This window comes from Leopardus geoffroyi, chromosome A1 (genome assembly GCF_018350155.1).
Source record: "Leopardus geoffroyi isolate Oge1 chromosome A1, O.geoffroyi_Oge1_pat1.0, whole genome shotgun sequence".
In the NCBI taxonomy this organism is placed as follows: Eukaryota; Metazoa; Chordata; class Mammalia; order Carnivora; family Felidae; genus Leopardus; species Leopardus geoffroyi.
Window position 1 is genome coordinate 52,092,232 of NC_059326.1, and position 26,233 is coordinate 52,118,464.

The 26,233-nt window shown below is 40.9% G+C and overlaps 1 protein-coding gene across 2 annotated transcripts; it reads right to left on the bottom strand.

Annotated features, from left to right (window-relative positions):
* Positions 1 to 1,262: 1,262 nt before the first annotated feature.
* EDNRB (endothelin receptor type B) lies at positions 1,263 to 25,774 on the bottom strand. Of its 2 annotated transcripts, XM_045480028.1 has the most exons (8): positions 25,418 to 25,774; positions 24,087 to 24,616; positions 8,593 to 8,705; positions 8,254 to 8,458; positions 6,510 to 6,659; positions 5,726 to 5,859; positions 5,087 to 5,195; positions 1,263 to 3,645 (listed from the first exon to the last, which is right to left on the bottom strand). In XM_045480028.1, exons 2-8 carry the CDS (start codon positions 24,564 to 24,566, stop codon positions 3,511 to 3,513), a joined length of 1,326 nt encoding a protein of 441 aa, XP_045335984.1. In that variant the 5' UTR covers positions 24,567 to 24,616; positions 25,418 to 25,774; the 3' UTR covers positions 1,263 to 3,510. The 2 variants fall into 2 exon arrangements, with proteins under 2 accessions (XP_045335984.1, XP_045335987.1); XM_045480031.1 differs by lacking the exon at positions 25,418 to 25,774 and having other exon boundaries at positions 24,087 to 24,831.
* Between the last annotated feature and the right edge of the window lie 459 nt (positions 25,775 to 26,233).

The window sequence follows — 26,233 nt, forward strand, 5'->3', positions numbered from 1 at the left end:
ACATTGTCAAAACAACTAAGGACATATTTTTCCTTCCTTCCTTCCTTCCTTCCTTCCTTCCTTCCTTCCTTCCTCCTTTCCTTCCTTCCTTCCTTCCTTCCTTCCCTTTGGTGATTTTTCCATTACACATGCTGCCTTCTTAACATGATGCACTTATTCCCTGTGCTCACATGAACCTTGAATCCTGGAAGTGTCCAGTGGGATTTACCAATTTGGGTATATTTATTCAGTCTGTTGATTACTTAATGTTGTCATTTCTGAGGATGACTAATGACCGAAAGCAAGTCATTCAGAATCATTGCTCTTATAAAGAGCTTGGCCTCTGCGCTGTTTGGATTTCTGGCCATTTCCATCTTTTGATTTTCTTCCAAGAATCTAAATTATATTTATTCTGCCTACTGTCTATAATAAGTTGTGCATGCATTATTATTATTGTAACTTGACAAGTGACTGTTCAAGAGAAGGTAGGATCTTGTTGGTGACGGCTTAAAGAGAGTAACACTTATGTTCGCTCTTCCTGTACTTCTCACATAGCCCCTGGAACTCTGAACACCTATATCTCAAATGCTCAGCTGAGATCAGGCAGTTGAAATCCAGCAAAGGTCAGGGATCGCTCAGAAGGGTCTGGAACACTAGGCTGGGTTTAACATCATTGTATGGGAAAACAGTAAATGCTAATTCTTGGTTATTTTGGTCAGAGAGAGAAAGAGACACAACACATGAGCCTTGAGGGCAGTGAGTTTGTGGTTACTCAGGACTCATTTCATTTTGCCTTGTATGAAAATTTTGTTATTATTTCTTTCTCCTATCAAATAGGAAACTTGCATTTTATTAATTTCATCCTACTTCACACATAGCAAACACTCAAAAGAAGCTTGTGAAATGAAGCGAGTAATCCCAAAAGCTCATTTCAACCTTTCCCCTTTGACCTTTGGTCCAATAATTATCAACCAGTGAAATGCTCCAAAGGCAGGCAACCAGGGATAGGAAGACAGGAGGGGCCATCGCAAACTATCAACCAGATCATCAGCCTTGGAAAATTGAATGTCTTGTGTGTATATCTGGTTATTCACAACAATAAAACACAACCATAATGCAGCCCGGAGACCAGAAATTTAACAACTCTTATCCTTCCATGATCATTGTATGCTTAACATAAATAATGTCTACCCATAACATTTGTATAACCTTTAAACACTTAATCAATTGGTATTTAATAAATTATTGCCTGCACAGTGAAAAATAAGCTGGTCTTTTTTTTAAAACAATTTAACTTTTTATTGATTTTGTTTACTTAATAAGGAATCAGCAACTACAGTAGTTGCCACTTTAAGTGACCACAAGAAGACAAAATACATAATTATTTTACATGTTTATATTACAATTTTATAGAGTTAACTACAGCATACCCATGTTTTGCTGCAACCTGAATTCCTTTGGCCATATTGGTTTTAATTATGTCCAGAAATCATATTTGCTTCTTACCAACTTTTATCAGATGTTAACATTTTCAAATCAAACATTTTTAGAAAAGCTACTGAAAGCAATTTCGTTATAAATAGTCCATGTACATACTCTTTGCGTGCGGTTTCAAAATTTGGCAAGATGATTACAGACCACAGTCTGATATGGAAAAGGAAAGGGTATTGGGATGTAAGTGAGGAGGAAGAACCAAAACTCAGTACATGGTAATAAAAATGAGCTAAAACTTAAGTGGGAATAAAAAATATATTAGTTATCCAAAGTTAATTTAAAATCCAAAGTTTGAAATGTCTTTTGTGTTGACAAGTGTCTGAGAAAGTGATTGGGAAGAAACTAATAAACAAGACCGTGAGTGATCTGTAAATAGAATCCATGTGGCATGTGAATTAATTATTGTCATTTCTTTTTGGCCACATCTTGGGGTTTTGGTTTGCTGTATTGTCACATTAGATGCTGGCAGAAAACAACATTGCTAGCTCATTTCCAGCACGTGGCCCAGGGTTACTAAAGGAAAAAAAAAAAAGTAGAAACTCTGCTATATTTTAAGACAGAGTTAAAGCTCTTGGGCCCAATTTATTCCTGCAGTCACTCTGAGAACATTGCACTGTGTTTTGCTGGAACAGAATCAGGACCTTTTGCATTGATGTGACGGGGCAATGACGAACGTCAGGCTAAGAATGGGAATCCGTCCCTGTGGGTTTCCTCCCACCCCACCTCATTTCCTCTCTCTTCCGTTCTCTCTTGTACATAGTTTCACACACATATCATCCCAAGTTAACCTAAGGCGCTTTGCTGGGGAGATGAAAGAATTAGGCAAGAATGCACAAAGAAAGAGGTCCTTACAGTCCCCAAAAGCACTTTTGCCTGTATGTGACAAAAAAGCACCACATCAAAAACTGTTTTTTATTAGTTATTTATAAAAATGATATAAAAATTAGTAATAAGCTTTACAAGCAGTTGTTAAATTGATTAATTTGTGTGATTTCAAAAAACAGTGTTTTAATTATCATATTACACCTACGCCAGAGACCATTTTGACTGCAGCAGGTGGGAGAGGACCCTGCTTTCTCCTGCGCCCTGTGGGCCCCGCTCCAGGCAACTCACGTCCTGTCCCTTAGGTGGTTACTGGCATCTCTCCATTGTAAAGGTACTAAACGCTGGGGCTGGCCCTTTGTTGAATCATCTGCATGTCCTATAATTGTAGCTAAGTACTTGCAGATGACAAAATAAACAAATAGCGTTTCAACTACAGTAGTGAAAGGAGAATATTTTAATAATCTTGAAAAAAAATCATAGGTAGCATTTTCTTCGCAGAATACATGAGTAGGAGACTTCAAAGCAGTCTTTTGGGAAAGCATTCCAAACCTTCTGTCTCCTTCCCTTTGTGACATTTGGCCTTATCTGAATGGAGAAAGATTAATGATTTTCAAAAACCTCAATCTCTCTGATGCTACCTCCTGATCCTTTAATTATGTTTCTAATGTGAAAAAAAAAAAAAAAAAAAAGATACACCAGCTAAACTTGCTTTCACATTTTATAGTCCAGCCAATGGTTTGACACCATGAATTAAGAAAAGGTTCTTTTAAAGGATTTTTTTAAATTTTAAATTGAGCCATTTAAACTTTACTTAAAGATTCCATTTTACAGTGACACAATTTTCCTTTATATCAGATTCACATGAATTTAAAACATAAACCTCTTGAACAGGAATTCAGAGTGAGTTCAACCTAAACCTAAGCGGTGCAGGAATGTACTGGAAGTTATTAAGAGCTACACTGGAGTGCTGGCTGTGTAAAATTAAGTGCTTTCACGAGGAGGCTTTCTTAATTCTCAAGGCTTTTGTTTTCTCAGGCAATAAATAGCTCATAGAGAGTCATGGGTCACTGTGAGTGTTAAGAAAATCATCACTCTTACACTTTTACATTGTTTTGTGCAAGCACACAGTTGTTTTGTTTTGGCAAACGCCTCCTTGTTTTAGTGACTTCTGTCCACAATAAAGAAAATGAAATTAAGTGACTATTCCTTCTCCTAAGATGAGCTGTATTTATTACTGGAGCGGAAGTTGTCATATCCGTGATCATTAGCTTTGAACTTCAGGCATGACTGCTTTTCCTCCAAGGACTGTTTTTCTTCAAATGACTGGCACCAGCAGCATAGGCATGACTGTACAGAGCAAAGTAACTCGTTAGCCGTTCACATCAGTTACTGTCATGACTCTTCCTACTTTCTAGGGTTCTGACTGTCTGGGCACGATCGGGAGTTCTTGGCCACTTCCTTTCCATGCTCTCTTATTTTTCCCTTTAACAGCATATAATTACACAAGTAGTATATGATAGTTTTTTATACTAGAAAATACGGGGAAAGAAATGTATATCACTAAAACTCACCTTTTCATTAAAATTAAAAGGGAAAAGCACTCATTCTTGATATTTACTCTTGCTTACTTGAGAAATTCTCTTAATATTTGATAAATATATAACTCAAGACTTCTTCCTATGCAAGTAGAAATATTACCACACACCATACATATAAACACACGACCGTGTATGTGCATGTGTGCATGAGTGTGTTATCTTAATAAAATTGTACTATATGTACTACTCTGTAGCCTGCTTTCTATGTCAGTGAATTTAATGTTGTATTGATGTTTTTGTCAGCCACGTGTTATGCTCGTGTGCCTTTTTAATACCGTCACACAATGAACTTAGAAAGTACATTAATGTCTCGGTTTGATCCATCCAATTTCTTTTCTTGGATTTTTTTTAAATCCCCAAACTTTGTTCATACTGTTTGCTTTCTGAAGATCTGTATGTATAAGGAACTGAGAGGTCCATTGTTTTCTGTTCTCTAAAAAGAGGGAGTCGATCTTGATGAATGTTCTCTTCTAGCTCTACAATTCAAGAGCTTATGAGTGGGCAAAGAACTTAAGACTGATTTAGATGTTTTGAGGAAGCTGAGTTCTTTCCAGTAATGAGCTACCAGGGACAAATGGATCATTCCCATATAAGGGAAGGGAATATGTCATTCATATTAGATTGTCGAAGGAGTGAATGAATGGATGGATGTTACAATGCAAGTGGCCAAACGAAGAATAATACACGTATTCCATATCAAGTAGCACAACTCTGCTCTACAAGCAAGGTGGCAAAGAGGAGGTAGAACCTGAATTAAGTGTCTCCATTAGACTTGCTATTCTCATGTCCCATATGAAAAAGATACTAAGTTAGTTATAATCCAAGCCATGCTGCCTTAGTCCAAAACCTACTGAAAATGGGAACAAGGCATTTAACTCATGTTTAGCTCTTATCATATGACATCTGTCAGACATCAATGCATGTCCTTTTTGTTAATTTTCTGAGCATTTCTCCAAGTACAACTGACTGGTTGAGGCAGAAGGGAGTGGTTGATGAGGATTTATAGGCAGAAATCAAGTAGAGTGAGTTTTGAGCAGAAGTCATATTTTAAAACATTATCTGTGATGTAACGCAAGGGAATACTGTAAAATAATTGACTAAATCTCTTTAGATATAAATCTGAATTGTTTGGAAAGGTTATGTTTGATGCCAGGCTAAAAAAGAGCTTTTTTATTTTGAAATACTCTCACCTTAAAGCAGTTTTTGAATCTTTTGCTCACCAAATACAGAGCTATAGGATTAATGCAGGAATTCAGGGAGGCCATGTTGATGCCAATGTAGTCCAACACCAACAAAAAGCTGTAAGAAACATTCCAAAACATGTCTTTGTTGCTTTAAGCCTATATTCCTTGCAAACTCCTGAGTTTTGGGGGAAAAACATTACTCATATACAATAGTTTGACTTTGTCACTGGTCTTTGCTCATAATGATCTCTCTCTCTCTCTCTGTCTCTCTCTGTCATCATGCCCCTCCCTCCCATGCCCAATTCTCTCTTTGACAATAAAATCTCATTCGGAAGTGCTGAGGCTGGCTGAGAAGGCTTTGCAAAGTGCCAAGGAGAATCGGAGCTTATATTTTCAATAGTGCCACCCACTCAACATTTCGATCATTTTATGATTGAATGGAGAGAGCTCTGCCTCTCGATTCTCAGTGTTCTTATTAGTCTGCTTTATTCCTTCCTCTACAACAGGAGTGAAGGGGGAAAAGTGAGAATCATAACTGCTCCCTAAAGACCAGCAAAATGGTACTCTGTCTCTGCAAGGGACCAGTGTAAAAAAACTTCTGAATGGCGTTTACCTACAAAAATCGGTCTAGTTTACTTTTCTTACCTCAAAAGTTCACATCTATTAGGATCATTCTGATCATAAAGAGTGAGCTTCAAAATCCTGCTGAGGTGAAGGGGAAGCCAGCACAGGGCAAAGACGAGGACCAGGCAAAAGACCGTTTTGGCCACTTCCCGTCTCTGTAATAAAACCATAGTCAGGGACTAAATAGAGGATTCAGATAATCACAGTGTTCCCACTTCCCAAACAGAATATTTAATATTGTTTACAAAAAGCCAGTGGCATTTGTACAAATTCAGAACATCAAGCTTTAAATCGAATAGTTGATGTGAATTAGAAGTAAAGTGACTAGAGATTCACCTTAAAAAGGTAATGGATCTTTCTAGATCTTTTTAGATTACATAGAACAGAATTATCTCTCGATAGATAATATAAAAAATATTCTTTGTATTTTCAAAAATACTGGAAGCAAGAGAAAGGAAGTATGGTCTAGTGTATAATAATTTTAATTTGTTGTCATTGTAATAATTTTCTTATTCATAATTATAATCGTGAGTCAGCACATATTTCTATTTTCTTACCTGCTTTTTTCTTTTTTTTTTTTTAAATTTTTTTTTTCAACGTTTATTTATTTTTGGGACAGAGTGAGACAGAGCATGAACGGGGGAGGGGCAGAGAGAGAGGGAGACACAGAATCGGAAACAGGCTCCAGGCTCTGAGCCATCAGCCCAGAGCCTGACGCGGGGCTCGAACTCACGGACCGCGAGATAGTGACCTGGCTGAAGTCGGACGCTTAACCGACTGCGCCACCCAAGCGCAGCTTTCTTACCTGCTTTAAGTGGTCATTTAAAGCAATCTGCATGCCACTCTTCTTTCTCAACATTTCACAGGTCATCAGCGTATAAAAAAATGCAGTGATGGCCAATGGCAAGCAGAAATAGAAACTAAATAGCCACCAATCTTTAGCTGTCTTGTAAAACTATGGAGAAGAGAAAATTCTATGAGTTAACATTCCTCTGTAAAAAAGTCTTCTACACCACACGTTAAATTAAAAAAAAACAACAACATACTCATCTACTTCTAAAGTAGATACATTTCCTAAACACTATAGAGAATATTTCAGGCCACATCTATTGAACAAATAACTAAATACTTATACTAAGTATAACAAACATTCCTTAAAGGGCATTTCAATTCTCTAAGGCAGTGTGCTGTAATTCTGCTCAAGAATTGAGGCAGTTGGGCAAAATTAAAAATATTTGGTAATTCAAATATTTTTGCCTTCACATAAGCAAATTATCCTTAAGCAAAAACATTCTTAAGGTACTCTTTCTGTGAAATACCACATCTGAATATGTGAAGACATCCTAGTGTTTAAGGGAAGCATTCACTTTTTAACAAGTGTGTTTCCCAGACAAAAACAGATGTGGAAAGGTCTGCATTAATTATTTAGCTAAGAAATGTATGAATCTCACTTATCAATTAGAAAATCAAAGCTGCTTATGACTTAGGCCTTTTTTTTTTTTTTTTTTTTTTTTTACTTTATTTCTGCTCTTTTTTTCCAACTGTGTTGGAGCAGAATTTATGTAATCTATGCAGAAAACTTTTTCCTTTTAACTAATAAGACACAAGAAGATAGCAATCTCATTCTCAATTTCACATTAATGTCCCTCTTTTTTCTTAAAAAAAATTTTTTTTAACATTTACTTATTGTTGAGAGACAGAGACAGAGCATGAGCAGGGGAGGGGCAGAGAGAGAAGGAGACACAGAATCTGAAGCAGGCTCCAGGCTCTGAGCTGTCAGCATGGAGCCTGACGGGGGGCTCGAATCCATGAATCACGAGATCATGACCTGAGCCAAACTCGGACGCTTAACCGACTGAGCCACCCAGGCGCCCCACTTCTTTTTTCTTTTAATTACCGGGATACATATAATCCCTAAAGTTGTATATAGTCTTCTTATATGTGAAATAGAAAATAACCATTGGTGACACCTGCATTAACACCTCTTAATCCATTCTGTTGGGAAGAGTCTTTTATACTGAAGATCTGTCTTCAAATACCAACATTGCCCTTTTCCCCCATTTCCTGATTCAACGTTCTTGAATAAATGGCCAGGACGAAAAATTCTTTGCAATGGCAGCTTTCCCTTTAGATAGAGGGCAGGCTTGCCATTCAGAATCCTTCCACATCCGGGCATCTCCTACTTGATCACTCACTGAACCATCCACTCCCTCTGATGGCTGCTGTGTTGTCTTATGAGGAATACGTAGTAGTTGGCAGTCCTTATGGAGGAGATGAGTAGAAAAGCTATACGTCCAAATCGATCCTCTCATGTGAACTTGCTTTATCTGTATCCCTGAACACCAGGGAATTCTTGTGGAAGTTGTGACCTAGCTTTCCGCAGCATGGGTCATTAGTCACCGTTAGCCCCCCGGTCCAGAGGCTTACACTCTTAATTTATGCCAAGGACAGTCATAAATCAATAGCTTCCCAAGAAGGGAAGATCAGGCGGAAAGTAGCTAAATATTTATAAGGCAAGAACGGAAAGGAAAGGAAAAGGTAAAATTCACCTGCATGAAGGCTGTTTTCTGAGTGGGACGAAGCAAGCAGATTCGCAGGTAACGCCCTTTGTAGTCGATGGTTATCATATCAAAACCCACGGCTTCAGGGACTGCCAGAACCACAGAGACCACCCAAATTAAAACAATTTCGACTGCTGTCCATTTTGGAACCCCGATTCCTTTAATTCGACTCCAAGAAGCAACGGCTCGATATCTGAAGTACAAAACAGAATTATTTGTCAAGCTGCAGAGCCTGCTTTTATTGAATTACATAGTTTAGTTTCTAAGGAACATAGCAATCACTAGTATAGTGTTCAGGATATACCTGGCTTCAATATACGCTCTTACCTGTCAATACTTAGAGCACATAGACTCAACACAGTGATTCCCACGGAGGCCTTCTGGATAAAAGGCACCAGCTTACACATCTCAACTCCAAAGGGCCAGTCCTCGGCAAGCAGCTGCATTGAGAAGACATGAAGCTCTGTAAGCAAGATTTTCACATGGTGCCCTCTGAACTGCATTACTTAGTGGACGGTAATTAACATGCAGAGTTAGATAACCAATTCCAGTTCTTCTTCTTTTCCTCATGGATTACTCCTTTGAAAAGCATCAGTGTTCGATATATGGATCAGGAGAGCGGTTGGGAATAATGAAAATGCAGCCAGTTCAGGAGAATTTGTTATGCATACACAGTAGCGTAGGATCTGAAACTCCACCATGGGGCTAACTGGGGCCGATCTTGTAAGTTCCCCTTGGAAAACTGAATGTGGTGCACTGAAAACATCTCTTCTACTGTCGTGGAGCCTCACATGCTCAGGTCATGGCCAAACCAAAATATAGATGATAAATGTTAAAAACAGATGACAAATGTGTATTTGCATATTTCCACTTTACTGTAGTCAACTTGAGTGCCCAGAAACTCAGCGGGAATACGCACACTGCTCCTTGAACACCCTAGACACACTGCTGTGTTAGGGCTGTACTCCAGGTGTTTCCTTATTCTGGAAGGCTCTTTCCCCACAGATCCACTGGGCTAACTCCCTTACCTCCTTCAGATTTTGCTCAAACCTCATCTTTTCAACATAACCTACTTTAACCCCATTATTAGTACAGTAACTAGCCAGGTTCCTGTCTCTCTTACCCTACTCGACTTTCCTTTTTATCCATAGCACCTGTCAACAACTATGGCATGTATTATAACATTTACTTGTTTGTTTTGTTCAGTTTTTGCTCTCTTGAATCCCTAGAGTATAAGGCAGAATATGGCCTCTGCAACTGCCTAATTCAGTTCCTGCCATGTTGTGGATGCCATATTCAAACCCCTAAAACATATAGGCACTGGCTCTACCATGAGTAAAAAGACATAAGTTCTTGCTATTATACATATATGTCTCTCCTTCCGGCTTTCACAATAGATGTACAACCATCTATTGTGAAAACCAGTTAATTTCTTTCTTAGGACAACTGGGTGTGCCCACACTGGCTAATGAATCACTTTAGGTGAACATCTGGATTGAATGTTCCTGAGGTTTTGAAAATAAAGAAAAGTATTTCAAATCAATGTTTTTTTTTAAATGTTTTAAAAAATAATCTTCCAAAAGTGAAAACTATTTTGAAACACAATTGAGTCTTTCTGTCCTTTCACTTTAGTGAAGTTTCTTTGTGGAGTCGGTCAAGATGTGTGATTGTTCCAAAATGGCACCAAAGGCTGAAATGTGTGTCTAGTATGAATACGACTTCGAGCTCCAACATGAGACCAATTTCGTTTCCAAGTTAGATACAAAAAGTTACTCTGACATGTAGGACAGATGTTGACAAGCTTACCACAGACATGCTTCATCTAGGGTCCTGAAGATCTACAGGGCCAGGCAGGTAACACAGAGGGGTAGAGAAGCCGGGTATAAAGAAGTCATTGGTGTCAGGAAGATAATAGAGAGTGGTAGGGTGTGGGGTAAACCCCATCTAAAAGGGGAAGCTGCTTAAAGACCATGATATGATTTTTGCCAAGGAATCCCACATTAAAAACCAACAACAAAACACAACTCTTGATTTTAACTAAAAAAATCGAATTTTTATATAAAACCTCATAATTATAAAAGTTTTTAACTCATTTTAAAATTTGTTTTTTAACGTTTATTTATTTTTGAGACAGAGAGAGACAGAGCATGAACAGGGGAGGGTGAGTGAGAGAGGGAGACACAGAATCTGAAACAGGCGCCAGGCTCTGAGCTGTCAGCACAGAGCCCGACGCGGGGCTTGAACTCACGAACTGCGAGATCATGACCTGAGCCGAAGTCGGCCGCTGAACCAACGGAGCCACCCAGGCACCCCAACTCATATTTTTAAAAAACACTGTCAAATAACATTGTATCAAAAAAAATATATCTGTAGATCAGACTACTTGTGACTTCTGGATTAGTCAATTGGGTCAGAATTCTGCTTGTTCATTCATTCATTCATTCATTCATTCATTCAATAAGCATTTATTGAGCATTCACTATATGCCAGATACCATTCTGAGTACAGGGTGCATATCAGTGAATAAGGCAAACTCCCTGCTCTCCTAGAGATTACAGGCTAGTGAAGGAGGCATATAAAAAAACGCACACAACTATTTAATATGGTGTCAGTCATATGGTTATTGCCATTATATGAAGAGGGTATAGTGGGATTTGGAGTAATTTCTTGATAAGCTTCTCCAGCAACATCTTTCTGAAGAGGCAACATATGAGTAAGGGATCTGACTACAGTAAGAAAGTAAGCCATGCAAAGTGCATTCAGGGCAGAGGAAGGATCAAGTGCAAAGGTCTCGGCATAAGAAAATAAGCCTAGTGTGCTGACCTTACACAAAGAAGTCTATCAAGACCCAGGCCAAGTGTCTAAGAGATGATGTTGTAGAAGGAGTCGTCTGAATAATTTTCGAGGAAGTACATTGTCCGTTTTTAAACAGGGAAATGGCATGGTCTTATTTATGGTTGAAGAAGATCACTGTCAGGGGAGCCTGGGTGGCTCAGTTAAGCGTCTGATTCTTGATTTGGGCTCAGGTCGTGATCTCACGGTTCGTGAGTTTGAGCCCCACATCAAGCTCTGTGCTGACAGTGTGAGCTTGCTTGGGGTTCTGTTTCCCTCTTTCTCTCGGCCCCTCCCTGCTTGTGCTCTCCCTCTCAAAAATAAGTAAACATTAAAAAAATAAAAATAAGTAAAAAGATCCGTGTGGATGCTCAATGTAGAATAGAATGTGGGGTCGAGAAAGGAAGCTTTGATGAGAGATTGTGGTCAGCTGGACCCGGTGGTAACCTGGGGCTGAACGAATGGGTTGCAGACCAAATATATTTTTATATTTGAAGGTGGAGCCAGGAGGATTTGTTATGGTTTGGATATAAGACACGAGGAGTCAGGGAACTAAGAGGTTTGTCACATGAATGATGGAGCCATTCAGACTCATTCCTCAGACTCAGGATGCCTTAGGTCTGAACCGGCTATGAACTTAAGATACTTTAAAGGAACCGCCAATTGCCCTTGGAAACATAAGAATAAAAAAGTTCCAACCAGTTCCAAGGACTCTACCAGAACAGCTTCTTATGAATTATCCAGACAATATTTCTAATTCTGATTGCTCTTAGAGGTATCAGGAAAAAAAAAAAAAAAAAAAGAAGAAAGAAAACAAAACCAGCAGTTATGTGGCACTTGCAAATGGGTTAGGCTTTATTCTAAGCACTTTGCACATACCATATCATTGACATCTCTGAAGAAATCCTAGGACATAGTACTACTGATCCCCATTTTACAGATAAGAAAACTGAGGCACTTAGAAGGTTATTAACCTACTGTGTTGGTTTTAAATACGTCCACAAATTATTTGCTGCTCTTCCCTTCACAAGGTGAAGAAGCCTCGTTTCCCTTTCCTTGAATGAGGGTTGGCTTTAACAATTTGCTTTCTACGAACAGAATGTGGTGAAAGGGATGATGTGTGATGTCGGAGACTAGTCACAAAAGGCATATGGCTTTCTCCTTGTGGTCTGGTGGATCACTCATTCTCAGGAGACCAGGTGCCATGTCAGGAGGACACCCAAGTGTCTGTGGGCAGGCCAGCATGGCGAGGAACTTAGGCCTCCTGAAAACGACTAGCAAAAATTTGCCAGGGGCACCTGGGTGGCTCAATCGGTTAAGCATCCGACTTCGGCTCAGGTCATGACCTCACAGTTTGTGAGTTCGAGCCCCGCATCAGGCTCTGTGCTGACAGCTCAGAGCCTGGAGCCTGCTTCAGATTCTGTGTCTCCCCCTCTCTCGGGCCCTCCCCCACTCACACTCTGTCTCTGTCTCTCTCTCGAGAATACGTAAATGTTAAAAAAAAAAAAATTGAAAGAAAGAAAAGAAAAAAAGGTGAGACTAGCACAAATTTACCAGCTGTATGAATGAGAGATTCCTCCAGCTTTAGGCAAATCTTCAGAAAACTGAAGCCCTTGGCAAATACCTTGACTGCACCCTCATGAGAGACACTGGACCAGAAGCACCCAGCTAAGGGGTTCCTGAATTCTAGAGCCACAGACAAGGTATGAGATAATGAAAGTTTATTGTTTCAAGCCACTAAGTTTTGGGGTTATTTACTATTCATCATTTGACAAGTAATATATCTGTCCTTGCTTTACTCACTTGGTTACTTGTCCTGGTAACTTGGTTTATTACTCACTGAAGTAACCGATCCACGTTTGAACCCACATGGTCTGATTTTAGAGTCTATATAGCGTTTTGGAGAAACCGACCATAGAAAAAAGATTGTTTAGAATTAAATCAATATTCGCATTTTGACCCATACCTATGTGTCAATGGTAAAAATATCTAGATGCAAAATAAAATCTCTCCTAATCATGTAGCCATTTCATTCACATAACATCCAAAAATTAACATATTTCCAAATATCTTATTTGCCTCAAACTATTTCCAGATATGCAAATATTAGGATCACCTAGGTGCAGGCATCAGATGAATCAAGATGAATGAGCGTCCAGGCCACTGAAGGGAAAGAAGTCTGGCCAATGGAAAGGAGCCCTGTACTGAATCCAGGCCCTGTTTTGAGGTTACTATTGTTTTTGGCTCAGCCCAGAAACTGGAGGATTGTTCTTCATACCACTGGGAGGCCTGCAGCTCAACCTCTGACCCAAGTTATCACAGGGGATAGGGAAACACAAACTGAAAATTGTAACCATTCTCTTCACGTTCGACACAGAGATAGTCAGAAACCGAATCATAACTGAGGGCTTACAATTTTCTAATCTACCCTTCCAAAGGGAAAGGAACTGCAAACCAGGGAGCATTAACCTTCATCAGCTTTTTTAGCTTTGCAGGCTTTCAATCAGGCCCGAATGCTGCTGGTCCTGGAAGGCCACAAAAGATGAGAGACAAAGTGCCCACTGTCACTTCTGTTATTTTGTAATGAGAAGGGTGACTTTGGCAACCCCTGCCTCTCTCCAACCAGAAGGCTTTGTGGAGACTCTGAGAAGCCAGCTACCCAGTGGCAGAAACCATGCCCACTTCTGACGCTCATCTTGGTCTTAATGGCTTCCGGTAAGTCTTGGGCAATTTAGTGCTGGGAGCTTATGTAAAATGCAAAGACATCAACCCCTTGCTTAACGGTGAACAAAACCCCAAGTGGAAGTGAGGGAAGATTTACTAAAGTTTAAAAACAAACATCACTCTCAACCAAGGTGCCATCTTTAAATTTCAGTGGAAGAATGTTCTTATAGATTTTTGTGATAACTGGAAATTAATTATTTCACTCTTTGTTGACAAAAATCCTGACATCCAACACCTAATTTGAAGTCCAACAATATAGCTTTCCTCTTGTAGGGGAAATTGATTCTTTTTATTGCAAGAGGAAGTAATTCTAACTTTCAACCCAGCAATAACACATTCTTATTCCTCATGTTGAGTTTTTTCTTTGGACTTCACTCCATTCAATTAGATAACTTAAGGGCAAGATCTGAATACTGAAAACAAATCAAGCACGCAATCAGACAAGTCTCTCTAATTGCAAAATCAATGTTAGAGTTTGTATTGTTTCTTGGTCTCTGTCACAGGAATTAAATGTCTAGGTTCTGCTTAAAAGTAAGTTTGAATATATATTACCTACCACTAATTAAATGTGAACCAGTTAGAAATTACTCCCATAACTGTTACTGGTTTTCATATTGCGATGACTCAACCAACCAAGAGCTTTTGACACTGTTAGATCCTACAGCGTGGTGTCCATTCGACACATTATAGCCCACGCTTGTGCTCATCCCCTTCCCCTATGGTTTACACTGCTTCCCGAGAACGTTTCTTTTGTATGAATAAAAACAAATAAGTAAATCAACACTAGACTGAAAAAAGACGTGATCGTACCGATTATAAGATTTCTACTCAAGGATGACCATGACTGCATAACTTTATGTTGGAATGGCTGTTTACGAAAGAAAAAAGGCAATAGCATACAGGGGCACCTGGGTGGCTCAGTCGGTTGAGCGTCTGACTTCGGCTCAGGTCACGATCTCATGGTTTGTGGGTCCGAGCCCCGCATCGGGCTGCCTGCTTCGGATTCTGTGTCTCCTTCTCTCTCTGCCCCTCCCCCACTTGTGCTTTGTCTCTCTCTGTCTCTCAAAAATAAATAAGTGTAAAAAAAATTTAGAAAAAATACAAATACATTATTTTTCTATTACATTTAACAATTATTTTTATATTATATATTTTTTTCTTAATTTCTAAAAGGATAAATAGCATGACTAGGAAATAAATATCCCCGTTTTATAAGTATTGTTAATGATTCCTACAAAATCTCTCCAACTGGGAGATTTACATTTTTCATTTCTCTTTTTAATTAAAAATCACATTCCTGAGAAATTAAATGGAGAAAACCCTGTTAATACATACCATTGTTAATGCCCAAAGGAATTAAGCCCCATAAAGTCAGGAAATTTGAAAGTTAACCGTCTTGCACTAATAAATGTCCAATCGCTTCATTAACCTTATATACTATTTTCTTTTCCTATTTTTTAAATCAAGAGTATATACTGAGTTTTAACTATTTACTTGTTTCAGAATACTCTATCACATTTTTAATGTCCAGCATAGTGCCTGGCACACAGTGGTCACTCATTAAATGCCTGTTGATTAACAGTGAATGAGTGTGCAATGGATGAATGCATGAATGCAATCATAAGGCAGACATCTTATGATAAAACTATTGTCATGAACTTTCAGTTCTCATATTTGGAACAAAGTCTTTAGAGAACTGAGATGGCTACGCATTTATTGTTTGTTTGCGTGTTTGTTTTTGTATTGTCTATTCCATGCCCTTCCTTCCTCTTTCCAGAGGATGATGTCTTCTTGACACATGGAGCCAGGGCCCTGAGGGACTGCGGGGTGATGGTTGGCTCTTCTCTTTTTGGAGTTCCGCCTTCCAAATAGGCTAGAAAAAGTGAAAAGCAAAAGTTCCTCTCCCATCCTGTCGCTCCTACTCAAAGCTGCCAAGGAAATGACTGACATAAAACAGAACTTACTGTTTCTCAATATCTAATGGGATCCTACCAGGAGCTTTAGTTGTAAATTTGGTGGAGATGGCTGCCTAAGCATGGAGATGCTGTAGGACATGATTGTTTAAAAGGCTGGGTGAGCAATGTATTTACAACAACAACCAGGGTTACTTTGCCAGACGGCTGTGATGAAGTGCGAACATTTCTTTCAAATGACTGGTATTATAGAAATGTTTTTACAGTGAGAGTCAAAAGAGGGAAATAATGGAGTGGTTGTGTTTCACAGCTTTGGGAAAGGGTGTATTCTTCTGCTTTTATCTCTGTTTCCTGCAGCAGATAAGAATTTTTCTGCATTTGAACTGGCATTTTAAAGATAGAGCACGCTTATTAAGGGATTTTCATTTCTTTTTTAATCGTACGTATGGACAGAATTTAAGGTAAGCTGCTGGTCAGGTACACAGAAAATATTTTCTTGACGTATGTCGTACCTGTGCCCTTGGGGACAGGTATCAATTACAAGTTCCATTCTGCATCCATTAAAATGCACTTAATCACCTAAAAATTAGGTCGTGAGGATTAGAAATATGTGGGTCAGAAATAATGCCAGCATAACCCCAGGGGTGACACTTCAACAGACCACAGTGTGAACAACGCCCCCTGGAGTTGGGCGAGACAGAGGTTCTGTCTCCAAGAATCTGTTGCGTGCACACCCGCAGAACAGAGGGTTTTTCCTGCTCTGGAAACATTCCTATGACTTGCTTAAATACAACATTGACTCCATGAAGGTGAATGGAGTTTCCTGAAACAAAATCTCCAGAAGCAAAAAGAAAAGATTAAAAAAATATATCTTAGGAGAAATTTAAGTTTACTTTAAATATATTCTCTGCTAGTGTTACAATGAAATCTATTTCCAAGTCTGTAACAGGTCAATAAATAGATTGCTACTCTCCTATTATTCGAATTTGAGAATAATCCACAGTTTGTGCTTACAAACTCACTGACATGTTATGTATTCTGAAGAGTCCAACTAAGAGCATTAAGAAATGCTGTTTACAGACCTAGTAGATTTTTTGATTCATGTAGTTGAACTGTATCTTCTATGATCACTGTGACACGTGAAAAAATGTCAGAATTACAAGCCGATGGTCTCGCGGCTCAGAAAGAGACTCTGAAACTTCATGAAGTCAACAAATCTTATTAAATCATCTCATGTCTTACTTAAACCTAATTCTATCCAGAAAATATCTTTGGGACACCGGTAAGCTACTATGAGAAGACATTTGATTACCATGCAATCTCAAAGCCCTTTAAAATAATTTGAAAACACTGAGCGAGGGGGAAGAAAGATACGTACAACATAAACATCCAGAGGATAGTTTTCCTCCTTTCTGGAAACTACAATTGAGCTAAAGAGGACAGAAGTAGAGAGAGGACACAAATCAGGGGGCATGAAAGTGGCTGTGAGTCTTAGGGACAGAGAATTGCTCGACAAATTCTCTGTCAACCTTGCTAATAAATTTCTGACTCAAGCCTGAGCCTCTTTCTTGCTCTTCTACCACCACACTTGGGCTATTTTCTTCGTTTACATTTTCCCCAGAGGGTCTATAGGGGGAAAGAGAAGTAATCAATCTCTAAAATAAAAGCACTGGCAAGAGGAAAGGACAGAAGTCTAAAATTAGAGAAGTTGTTGGGTAAGGTGTACCCGATATACCACACTGAGCTGCCTCCCAAACGTAACCAACCTCGTCAAAGTCTTGAAAGAGATTGTTTCACATCATAAATTACATCTTGAATCTTATTTAAGCTCAGGCTTCATCTGTCAACACCCTTTGAAGCACTTAATCATTTATTAGCATTTGGCATGTTTCTCTAAAAATAATCAACTATAGCATATTAGCCACACAGAGATCACCTTATATGGTTTTTCTTTGCAAAATGAAGCACGTGGCTCCCTGGCCTTGAGACAACAGGGTCTTGGCTATGTCATCCTCTTGTATACCTATGGAAATATCTTCATCCTGAACAACTCATTTAAAGTGAGCAAAGAAAAAATGTAGAGCCTTTGATAGATAAGCCTGGGCATATTGAAAGTAACATTGCCATGACATTTTAAGAGGCTTGGATTTATGGAGTGGCCAGTGGCAGATCAAAAGCAAACGCAAGGACCATAGAGTTAACCTAGCGAATCTTTCATTGCCCAAGGCCAAGAGTTTGCCAACCATTTTGTCACAGGAATCCACGTGTGTAACAATAAATTGGGAGTGTGAACTCTTGAGTTTCCGGATTATTTGAATTATGTTGACCTATTATGTAACTATGGCCAATGTTCTCATACAGGAAGAGGAACAACTTCACCCTTCTTTTTCATCTGAACAGTTATAAAAATTATGATTATCAAAGTCCCACTGTCCTTATGTTTTATGTGTAACATCTTTTGTCCACAAGCATCTGTCTGGTACTGACTGTTGCAGGCACGACACTAGGTGGGTGTTGGGGTATTAGTTTTATCTGTTAGTTGATTCTAGGTCATTCAGAGCTAATAGCCTATTAATACTTTTTAAAAGCTAACACTTTACATGTGCTTAATTGGTGCTCCTTAATTTTTTTTTTTTTTTTTTTTTTTGCTTTAAATAAATGAATCTCAACATATCTAGGTTCCACTTTGGGTTCAAAGAGCTTCTGCCACTAGAATATCTCTAAATATTATAAAGTGTTAGTAAAATATCTCAGTTACTTAACTGGAGATGAGGAGTGTTATTATCTTGGAAGAAATCAGACTCCCCCATCCAATGATACTTTTACTTCTTATGTTGCTCTATGTGCATAAACCTCCACTTACCGATCAGAAAATTATAACTTCAAAAGTTAAATCTGATGGCGTTCCACTAACTTTTACTTATAACTATGAAACTAGTCAATTGCACATAAACTTGTTAATTACTAGAAGTAGTCTAAGTTTGGAAGTGAGGAAGGTAAGTCTGTTCAGAAAGATAGGGTGTCATAAGCAGAAAATGTCTGATTACCTGACAAGGTCACTTCACTCAAAACTCATTTGTGGGTTCAGTGAAGCAACTCCACATTTTTACATGCCAGCATTTAAATGTCAGGTATACCCTACCTTAACTAGTTAAACATTAAAGATCAGCGATTTTGCCTTTCAGAACTATGAAGGCAGGCTCATTGCCTCTAATAGTAGCTTATGAAATCTTAACAGCAAAGCCATTCAAAGGCACTCCACCACCGCCGGACATCTGATTACATGTGGATCCTTATCAAACCAATGTCCATACCGATAACCTGTCTTCCAGTTCACAAGCAGATTCGTTTGCAAATGCAGTTTGCTTACACATAAAGGAAGTTACATTTGAGATTTAACCGTATTAGCTCAGTTACCCATGCCCATATAGCACTGAGAGTGAAATTGTTAAATGAAATCCAGAGATAGTTTAAAAACTCATTATTTGCTCAAGAATTTTTAGTTGCTTGAGAAGTTAAAAGAAGTTAAGTAAATTTTAACTTGAACTTGCCACCAACCTTTGTTAAATATCACTGCTAAACCAAACGAAGCCAAACGAACTAACTAACCAACCAATCAGCCACCAACAGCATAAAGCCTTCACGGCATCCAGAAGTATACCCCTGCTTTGCTGTTTGTACACAGCTGGGACAGCTTTGACATCAGTGCTACCGCAACTTACTAGTCAGATAGGTTCTCATAGGCAACAGACATATCGGTTACCCCATTCACCACAGTCTATACAAGGAAGGACACAACTAGCCTGTGAGTAAGAAGAGATTCATCCTCACATCATATACTTATAAATACTGGCTTTTGGTTCAGGTACATGTATATAGACCATGTAAATATTGGCATGGTGATCCATGTATATACTAGAGATAGACATTAATACATGCATATCTGTATGGAGATGTTATATAAAATAGTGACCCAAACTAAGAGTACAACCATAACTTTGGGGCATAAAATAGAGATATCTATCAAAATCACAAATACACATACCCTTTGATTTAGTAATTGTAGTTCTAGAAATTTTCAGATATTGTCACACATGTGTGCAAAGCCATTTGTATGAATCTATTACTTGTAGTCACATTTATAATGGCAAAGCTGAAAAAAAAAAGCCCAAACAAATTTTCATTCTTACACACACACACACACACACACACATTTATTTTTTTCTTACTAGGTGCCAGGCACTGTGCCAAATGCTATTTACCTGTCTATTTATATGTGTTTATATGTGTATACACCTGTTGCACAGAGATATAAAGATACATACATACTTTTAAATATCCGCTTTGGATGACTGCCTTTTCCATTTTCATCTGGATGGACTTACATAATGTAACATGTTAGAGCCTTAGCAGACACTGCTGGGAAGGATAAACCAGACTCTTCTTTTCAGCATATTTACATGAATATGCATATGTGAAGTACTTCAACAGTTTCCTTTGTCTGGGTTTCCTATGATACCTCTGTGGCCTTCATCATAGGATTTCCTCTCAGCCATAGGATACCTGGTGAGAGGACTGATTCTACCTGAAAGTTTCCAGAGACCTAGTCTCTTGAGGTAGAACAGATCTATATCCTAAGGGTTGTCAGCACCTCCCTGTGAAGTCCTGTCCCATTCTACAGCAGTATCAGAGACTATGACATTTTGGGGTTTGTCAACTTTTTTGAATGCTAGATTTACTGAACTCCAGATTAATGTAATAGATTCACATTGATGTCCCTTGGGTGTGCCAACAGATGGGTTAGGTGGGCTCTATGAAATTGTAAATGTTGTGTGTGTGTATGCATGAATGACATTTTTTTGCATTTTAACATATTATAATTATTATACCATATTAATTATAATATATGTCAATTGTATATAATATATACAATTAAATGGATCCTGAAAGATAATTGTAATATCCCACAAAAACAAAATTAGAGATCATTAGTTTAGGGGTGCCTGGGTGGCTCAGTTGGTTAAGCGTCCGACTTCAGCTCAGGTCATGATCTCAGGGTTCGTGAGTTCAAGCCCCATGTTGGGTTCTGTGTCTACAGCTCAGAGCCTGGAGCCTGCTTTGGATTCTGTGTCTTCCTCTCTCTCTTCCCCTCCCCTGCTTGCGCTCTGTCTCTCTGTCTCTCTCTCTTAAAAATAAATAAACATAAAAAAAATTTTAGAAATCATTGGTTTAGAGATTAAAGTCTCCCAATTTAGGATAAGTTTAAATGGCATTCATAATTCACTTAAATTACTTTGTGTTAAATATAATACCTGATTATGCTGGGGTTCTAAATGCATTTTTAAAAACTTACTTATATGGTTGGGCGCCTGGGTGGCTCAGTTGGTTAAGCATCTGGCGTTGGCTCGGGTCATGATCTCACAGTTGGTGAGTTTGAGTCCCACCTCAGGGGAGCACGAACCTCACTTCGGGTGAGCTTGAGCCCTGCTTCTGGTGAGCCCCGCTTCTCCTCTCTCTCTCTGTCTGCCCCTCGCTCACTTGTGCCCTATGTTTCTCTCTTTTTCAAAAAAAAAAAAAATAACTTACTTATATGGCATCACAATTATTTAGGAGAATAAGTGGCTTTTAACTAGTCTGAATTGGGTGTTTTTTGTAAAATAAAGCCTTTAAAATAACAGTGATATTATCCATATTATGTACTACAGATCATCTGAAGGGGAATTTCAGGAGATAGAAATCTTCACATGACTCAGATTGAAGCTGGAAATGTTTACCAAGTACCCTGCCGTGTGGCAGTGTGTCCTGTAATCCCACCAGGGCATGCAAATGAGGTTCTAAGAATACTGCATGCGAGAGAAGGGAATGCTGGGTCTGAGCTCACTCAGTGCAGAGGGACAGGGAAGGCCCCAGGTCTAGGAAGACTTAGAACCTTCCGGGTTCTAGGGCCCAGATGGCCCGGGTCAAAGCCATAGTTTCACCACTGTCCAGTGGTGTGACATTGGGCAAGTTACTTCCTCACCTGTCCAACATGGAGTTTTCCTATAAAACAGGGATGACAACAGTACCTCCTCCCTGGGGTTTGCTGCAATGATTTAGTGATACTGACCAAGAAGCTAGTGCATAATAAATGGCAGCCATTATTATTATATTATGCTTCAAGCGGCACATGTTTACACACAAGATAAAAATAAACTAAAAGCTAGTATGTAGCATTCCACGCGTGCAAACTTGGCAATGGGACCTTATTCTTTGTGATGGATGTGTTTATGACCAATATAGATGACTGGGGGGCCAGATTTGTACTGACTGTTTACTTCAGAAGTAAAAGCACAGTTTTAACAGATTGAATGGCTTCAGGCAAAATGATGCAATTTCCTAGGGAAATCATAAAGAAAACTGAAATGAAAGTAAAAACTGTGTGCCCTCCACGCCCCCCACCCCGGGAGTCAGATATTCTCTGGTTTATCAAATGTAATCATGTGATGCAGAGAAAGTAAGAAAGTCCTCCCCAAGGAGACCTTTCACACAATTCTATGCAAGCCTAGCAAAACTGGATTGTAATCTCCCTTTTCAGAAGGCTTTTTATTTCACTCATTTAAATATTTTGCAACATCCACTCTACAGTTTCTCAAGTTAGTTTTGATGAATTGAATTGAAATTCTTTTGTCAAATTGGAACAGTCAGAGTTGGTCGTTGGGGCTGCTTAAGAAGTAAGTGCATCACTTCTGGCTCTAACAGAACTGTGACTGCATCTAAGGGACCATTTTCGATTGCACCTCTCCCAGGAAACACTCAGACTTCATGAGAACAAGTTGCCATGCAGCATTTTAGGATTTCTTCTATTTATCCCGCATTTGTGGGAGTGTTTCCTTCCAGAGCCTGGATCTTAATCCGAATCCTATATCTACACTTCAGAAATTGCTAGAATTCCCTTAAAGTATGGTTATTTGGATTAGGATTAAAGGCATGTCTTATGGTGCTTCCTGCCACAAAGATCAAAACATCCCCTATCACCCCTTCTCAGCCTCCATGCCACATTTTCCCCCTTGTACTGAGCCCTGGATTAGCTTCAGGCAAATTCCCAAAGCACATTCCCTTTCCCTTACACTTTTGGTTCTGTTCTTATGTGTGACTTTCTACTGCTGATCATGACGGGTAAGCAGTTTTAGATCCTTGCATGGGCTTTAAAAATTTTCTGGCTCTTTCACTCAGGCTCTTTTTCTTAACACCACAATACCCCAGTAGCTGGGCACTAACAGCCTCATTGTAGAGTTGAGGAAACTAAGGCCCAGAGATGTCGGGATGTGTCTAGAGTTCCAAAACAACCTGGAGTCAAATAGTGCGGGGGGTTTATGTCCTGCCCTAGCTCTCTGTGCCCCGTTCCCTGTGGTAATCACAATCAACGTTAGCAGCTGAAACCATTTAGAGACTTCACGCCGAGTGCTCTTTGGTTTGTTCTCAAGGTAATCGATGGGGGTACAGCTTGTACTTTGGACCTGACAGATTTGGGCTTGAATCCCACCTCCATCTCTTACTAACTGTGAGGCCTCGAACATCTTGTCGATCATCTGTAAAATGGAGAAATACCTACTTGCGGGCTGTCAAAAGTAGTAAAGGGAAGTAACCCATCCTTTCCAGGGCTTGGCCCGCTGTAGACACGCACTAACGAGCAGGTGCAGTGCAGTCATTCACAGCAGGTGAAGCGTGTTGGTGTACTCTCTAATCTGGTCTCTCTCTTCTAGCCCATTTGTTTCCTAAAAAACCCAATTCCAGCTCCTCTACTTTTAGGGCCCTCCACAAAAATGCCTCCCAAGGTTAGTGTGCATATGAATCCGTATCTAAAGATGCGGATTCTGCTTTTGTAAGTCTCGGCTGGAGTTGCAGTTCTAACAGGCTCTCTGGTGACATCAGTCCTGCCAATCTGTGGACCACATTTTTTTTTTTTTTTTTTTTTTTTTAGAGACAGTGGGCCCAGTGAGCTAGGCTTAGGGACTAAATACTTCAGGACCAGTGGTTCTCAGAGTTTACAGTTCATCCTCATCACGTGGAGGGCTTGTTAAAAATACATACTACTGGGCTCTATCTCAGAGTTTCTGAAATCAGTAGGTCTGAGGTGGGGCCATAAAATGTCTTTTCTAACATGTTCCCTCCCAAGTGATGCTGATCCTGCTGGTGTGGGGATTACACTTGCTCGAGGCTTAGCCTAAGGTTACTGAAGACCAGTAGGGAATTTGTTTCCAATGCTAGCTGACTTTTTGGAGGCTATGGATCTTCTAGAGTAAGCATCCCCCAAAGGCTCTTCCGTCTTCCTCCTCCTACCTAGGCACCCTCCCGTCAAAATTGGCCCTTTACCTTGTAGACAGTGATGGGGATGTCAATGATGATGTGTAGCAGGTCTCCCAGAGCCAGGCTGGCTATCAAGATATTAGGGCCGTTTCGCATGCACTTGTTCTTGTAAATGATTCTCAGCAGTGTGGAATTCCCGATGATGCCCAGCACGAACACTAGACAGGACACCACCGTGTTGATATACTTGAAAGTCTCCTTGATCTCAATGGATCTCTCGCACGGAGGAGGCGAGCGTGGCCGGGCTCCGGTTGTTCTCCCTGCTTTAGGCATCTGCGGGGGTGCAGAAGTCGACGGCACGCTGGCGTTGGCATCCTTCGGCCAGGAAACCTCGGCGGGGGGCGTCATTATCTCTCCGGGTCCCGGAAGTGGCAGAGTGGCCCTGGTCGATGGGAATCCCCTCTCTTCTCCCTGGACCCCCGCCACGCCGCAGGCGATGACCAGCGCCAGCAGGGCGCGTCCGCGCAAGCTTGGCGGCGGCCGCATGCTGCTGCCTGCTCCAGTGGGCGTCGGGTGGCCGCTCTGCAGCTCTGAGTCTGGAGAACCGCAGGGAAGAAAGACTGGACGCTTGGGGCAGCTACCCCAGCCACGCCCCTGCAAACCGCTAGCACAGAGCGCAGCCGCGCGGCGAGCGTCCGCGCGCAAATGTAACTCAAGTTTGCGCGCCAGTGCTAAACCGGCGCGCGTGACACTCCTGAGTCGCTCGACTGTCCTTCCCGAACCAGCTTTCCCTGTGCTTTTTTTCTCCCTTGCGTTCCCCCGGGGGATAAGTGACTCGCAGTGGGGCGGGGCATTCTGGAAGGGGTGTGCCAGAGAGAGAAGGCTGGGTGTCTAGGGCTTAGCTTTGAGCTCTTTGGTGCGTCCCGGGGAAGCACAGACGTTCTGGCTAAGGGTGCGTGGGGACTGGGGGGATCAAGGCACCCAGAGGCCAAGGGCATATGCCAACCTCTGCATTTTGCTCCGCAGGGAACGCGGACACCCGGTGTCTGAACGTCGTCAAGACTCCTCCGGGTGGTGGAAGCCGCTACTCCCCAGCCGCCTGCGCTCGGATCGCCCCGGCGCCCGCCGGAGTGCGCCGGCTGACCCACATAACTCGTGCGACTTGGGGGAGTGTCAGCATGAACTTCGAAGCGTCTGTCCCCTCTAAGTGGCTTCAAACTTTTATTTGCTCTCCTTTACTCCAACCTCATTTTAATTCATTGTATCTATGCGTCTTTTTTTTTTTTTTTCTTTAATGAGGTTTAAAAGTAGATATCCCCAAACTCCTAACCCAAGCTGAAGCCCCAGGACAAGGTTCAATCACTAATTTTAACTCAACACCAAGCCAGAATGTTTACCTCGCGAATGGGAAGCACCGGGAGCAAAGCGATGAGCGGGGACCTCCTTCCCGGGACGCTCGGCTCGCAGGTCGGTTCCAGCCCGCTCTAGGGGGCGAGCACGCCTCCCTTCAGGGCCGGGCGGTCGGGCTCTGAGGAAGCGCCTAGGGAATGCCAGACCAAGTAGCCTCCACAGTTGCTCGAGGTCTCTGCCGTCCCGAGACAAGTACTTTTATTCATTCGTCCTTTCCCCATCAATCACCGCCAGACTCCTCCCGCGCCTTCCGACCGCTCTGCAACCTTTCCCCCTGGGCGACGCCTGGACAGCATCAGCAGGAGCTGCCCGCTGGCCAGGGCAGTCCCCGGCCGGGGACGCGTCCGAGAGCCTGCTGCTTGTCAGCGTTCTCGGTTCTCCAAACTACCAGCCTAAACCAAGGACAAATTTCCACGCACCAGACTAGAACAGGGTTCTGTATTGAACGAGTTAACCTGGACTTTCAGTGCGGAAGGCGACTTCTCTTGCCTTTAAGTACCTATCCCGCGGTGATGTAGACGACCTGGTGGATTTGGGGGCTGTGCTCTTTGCTGGTTTTGGTTTGCCCTCAGATTTCAAGTCCACGTCGCTCACAACACAGAAAAGCTCTCTATTCGTTCTTCTCAAGCCCTGGTGCTGCCCTGGGAGAGGACTGGCATTCCTCCTTCATTTTTTCTAGCAGTGGCTACTCTTTCTTCCTCAAGTGCCCTCAAGTGTTTTGTTAGGCCACCTCGGGGTGGGGTGTCCTACCCCACTGTTATTCTGTCGGGGGATTTGATACCTATAGGGTACATATAAATAAT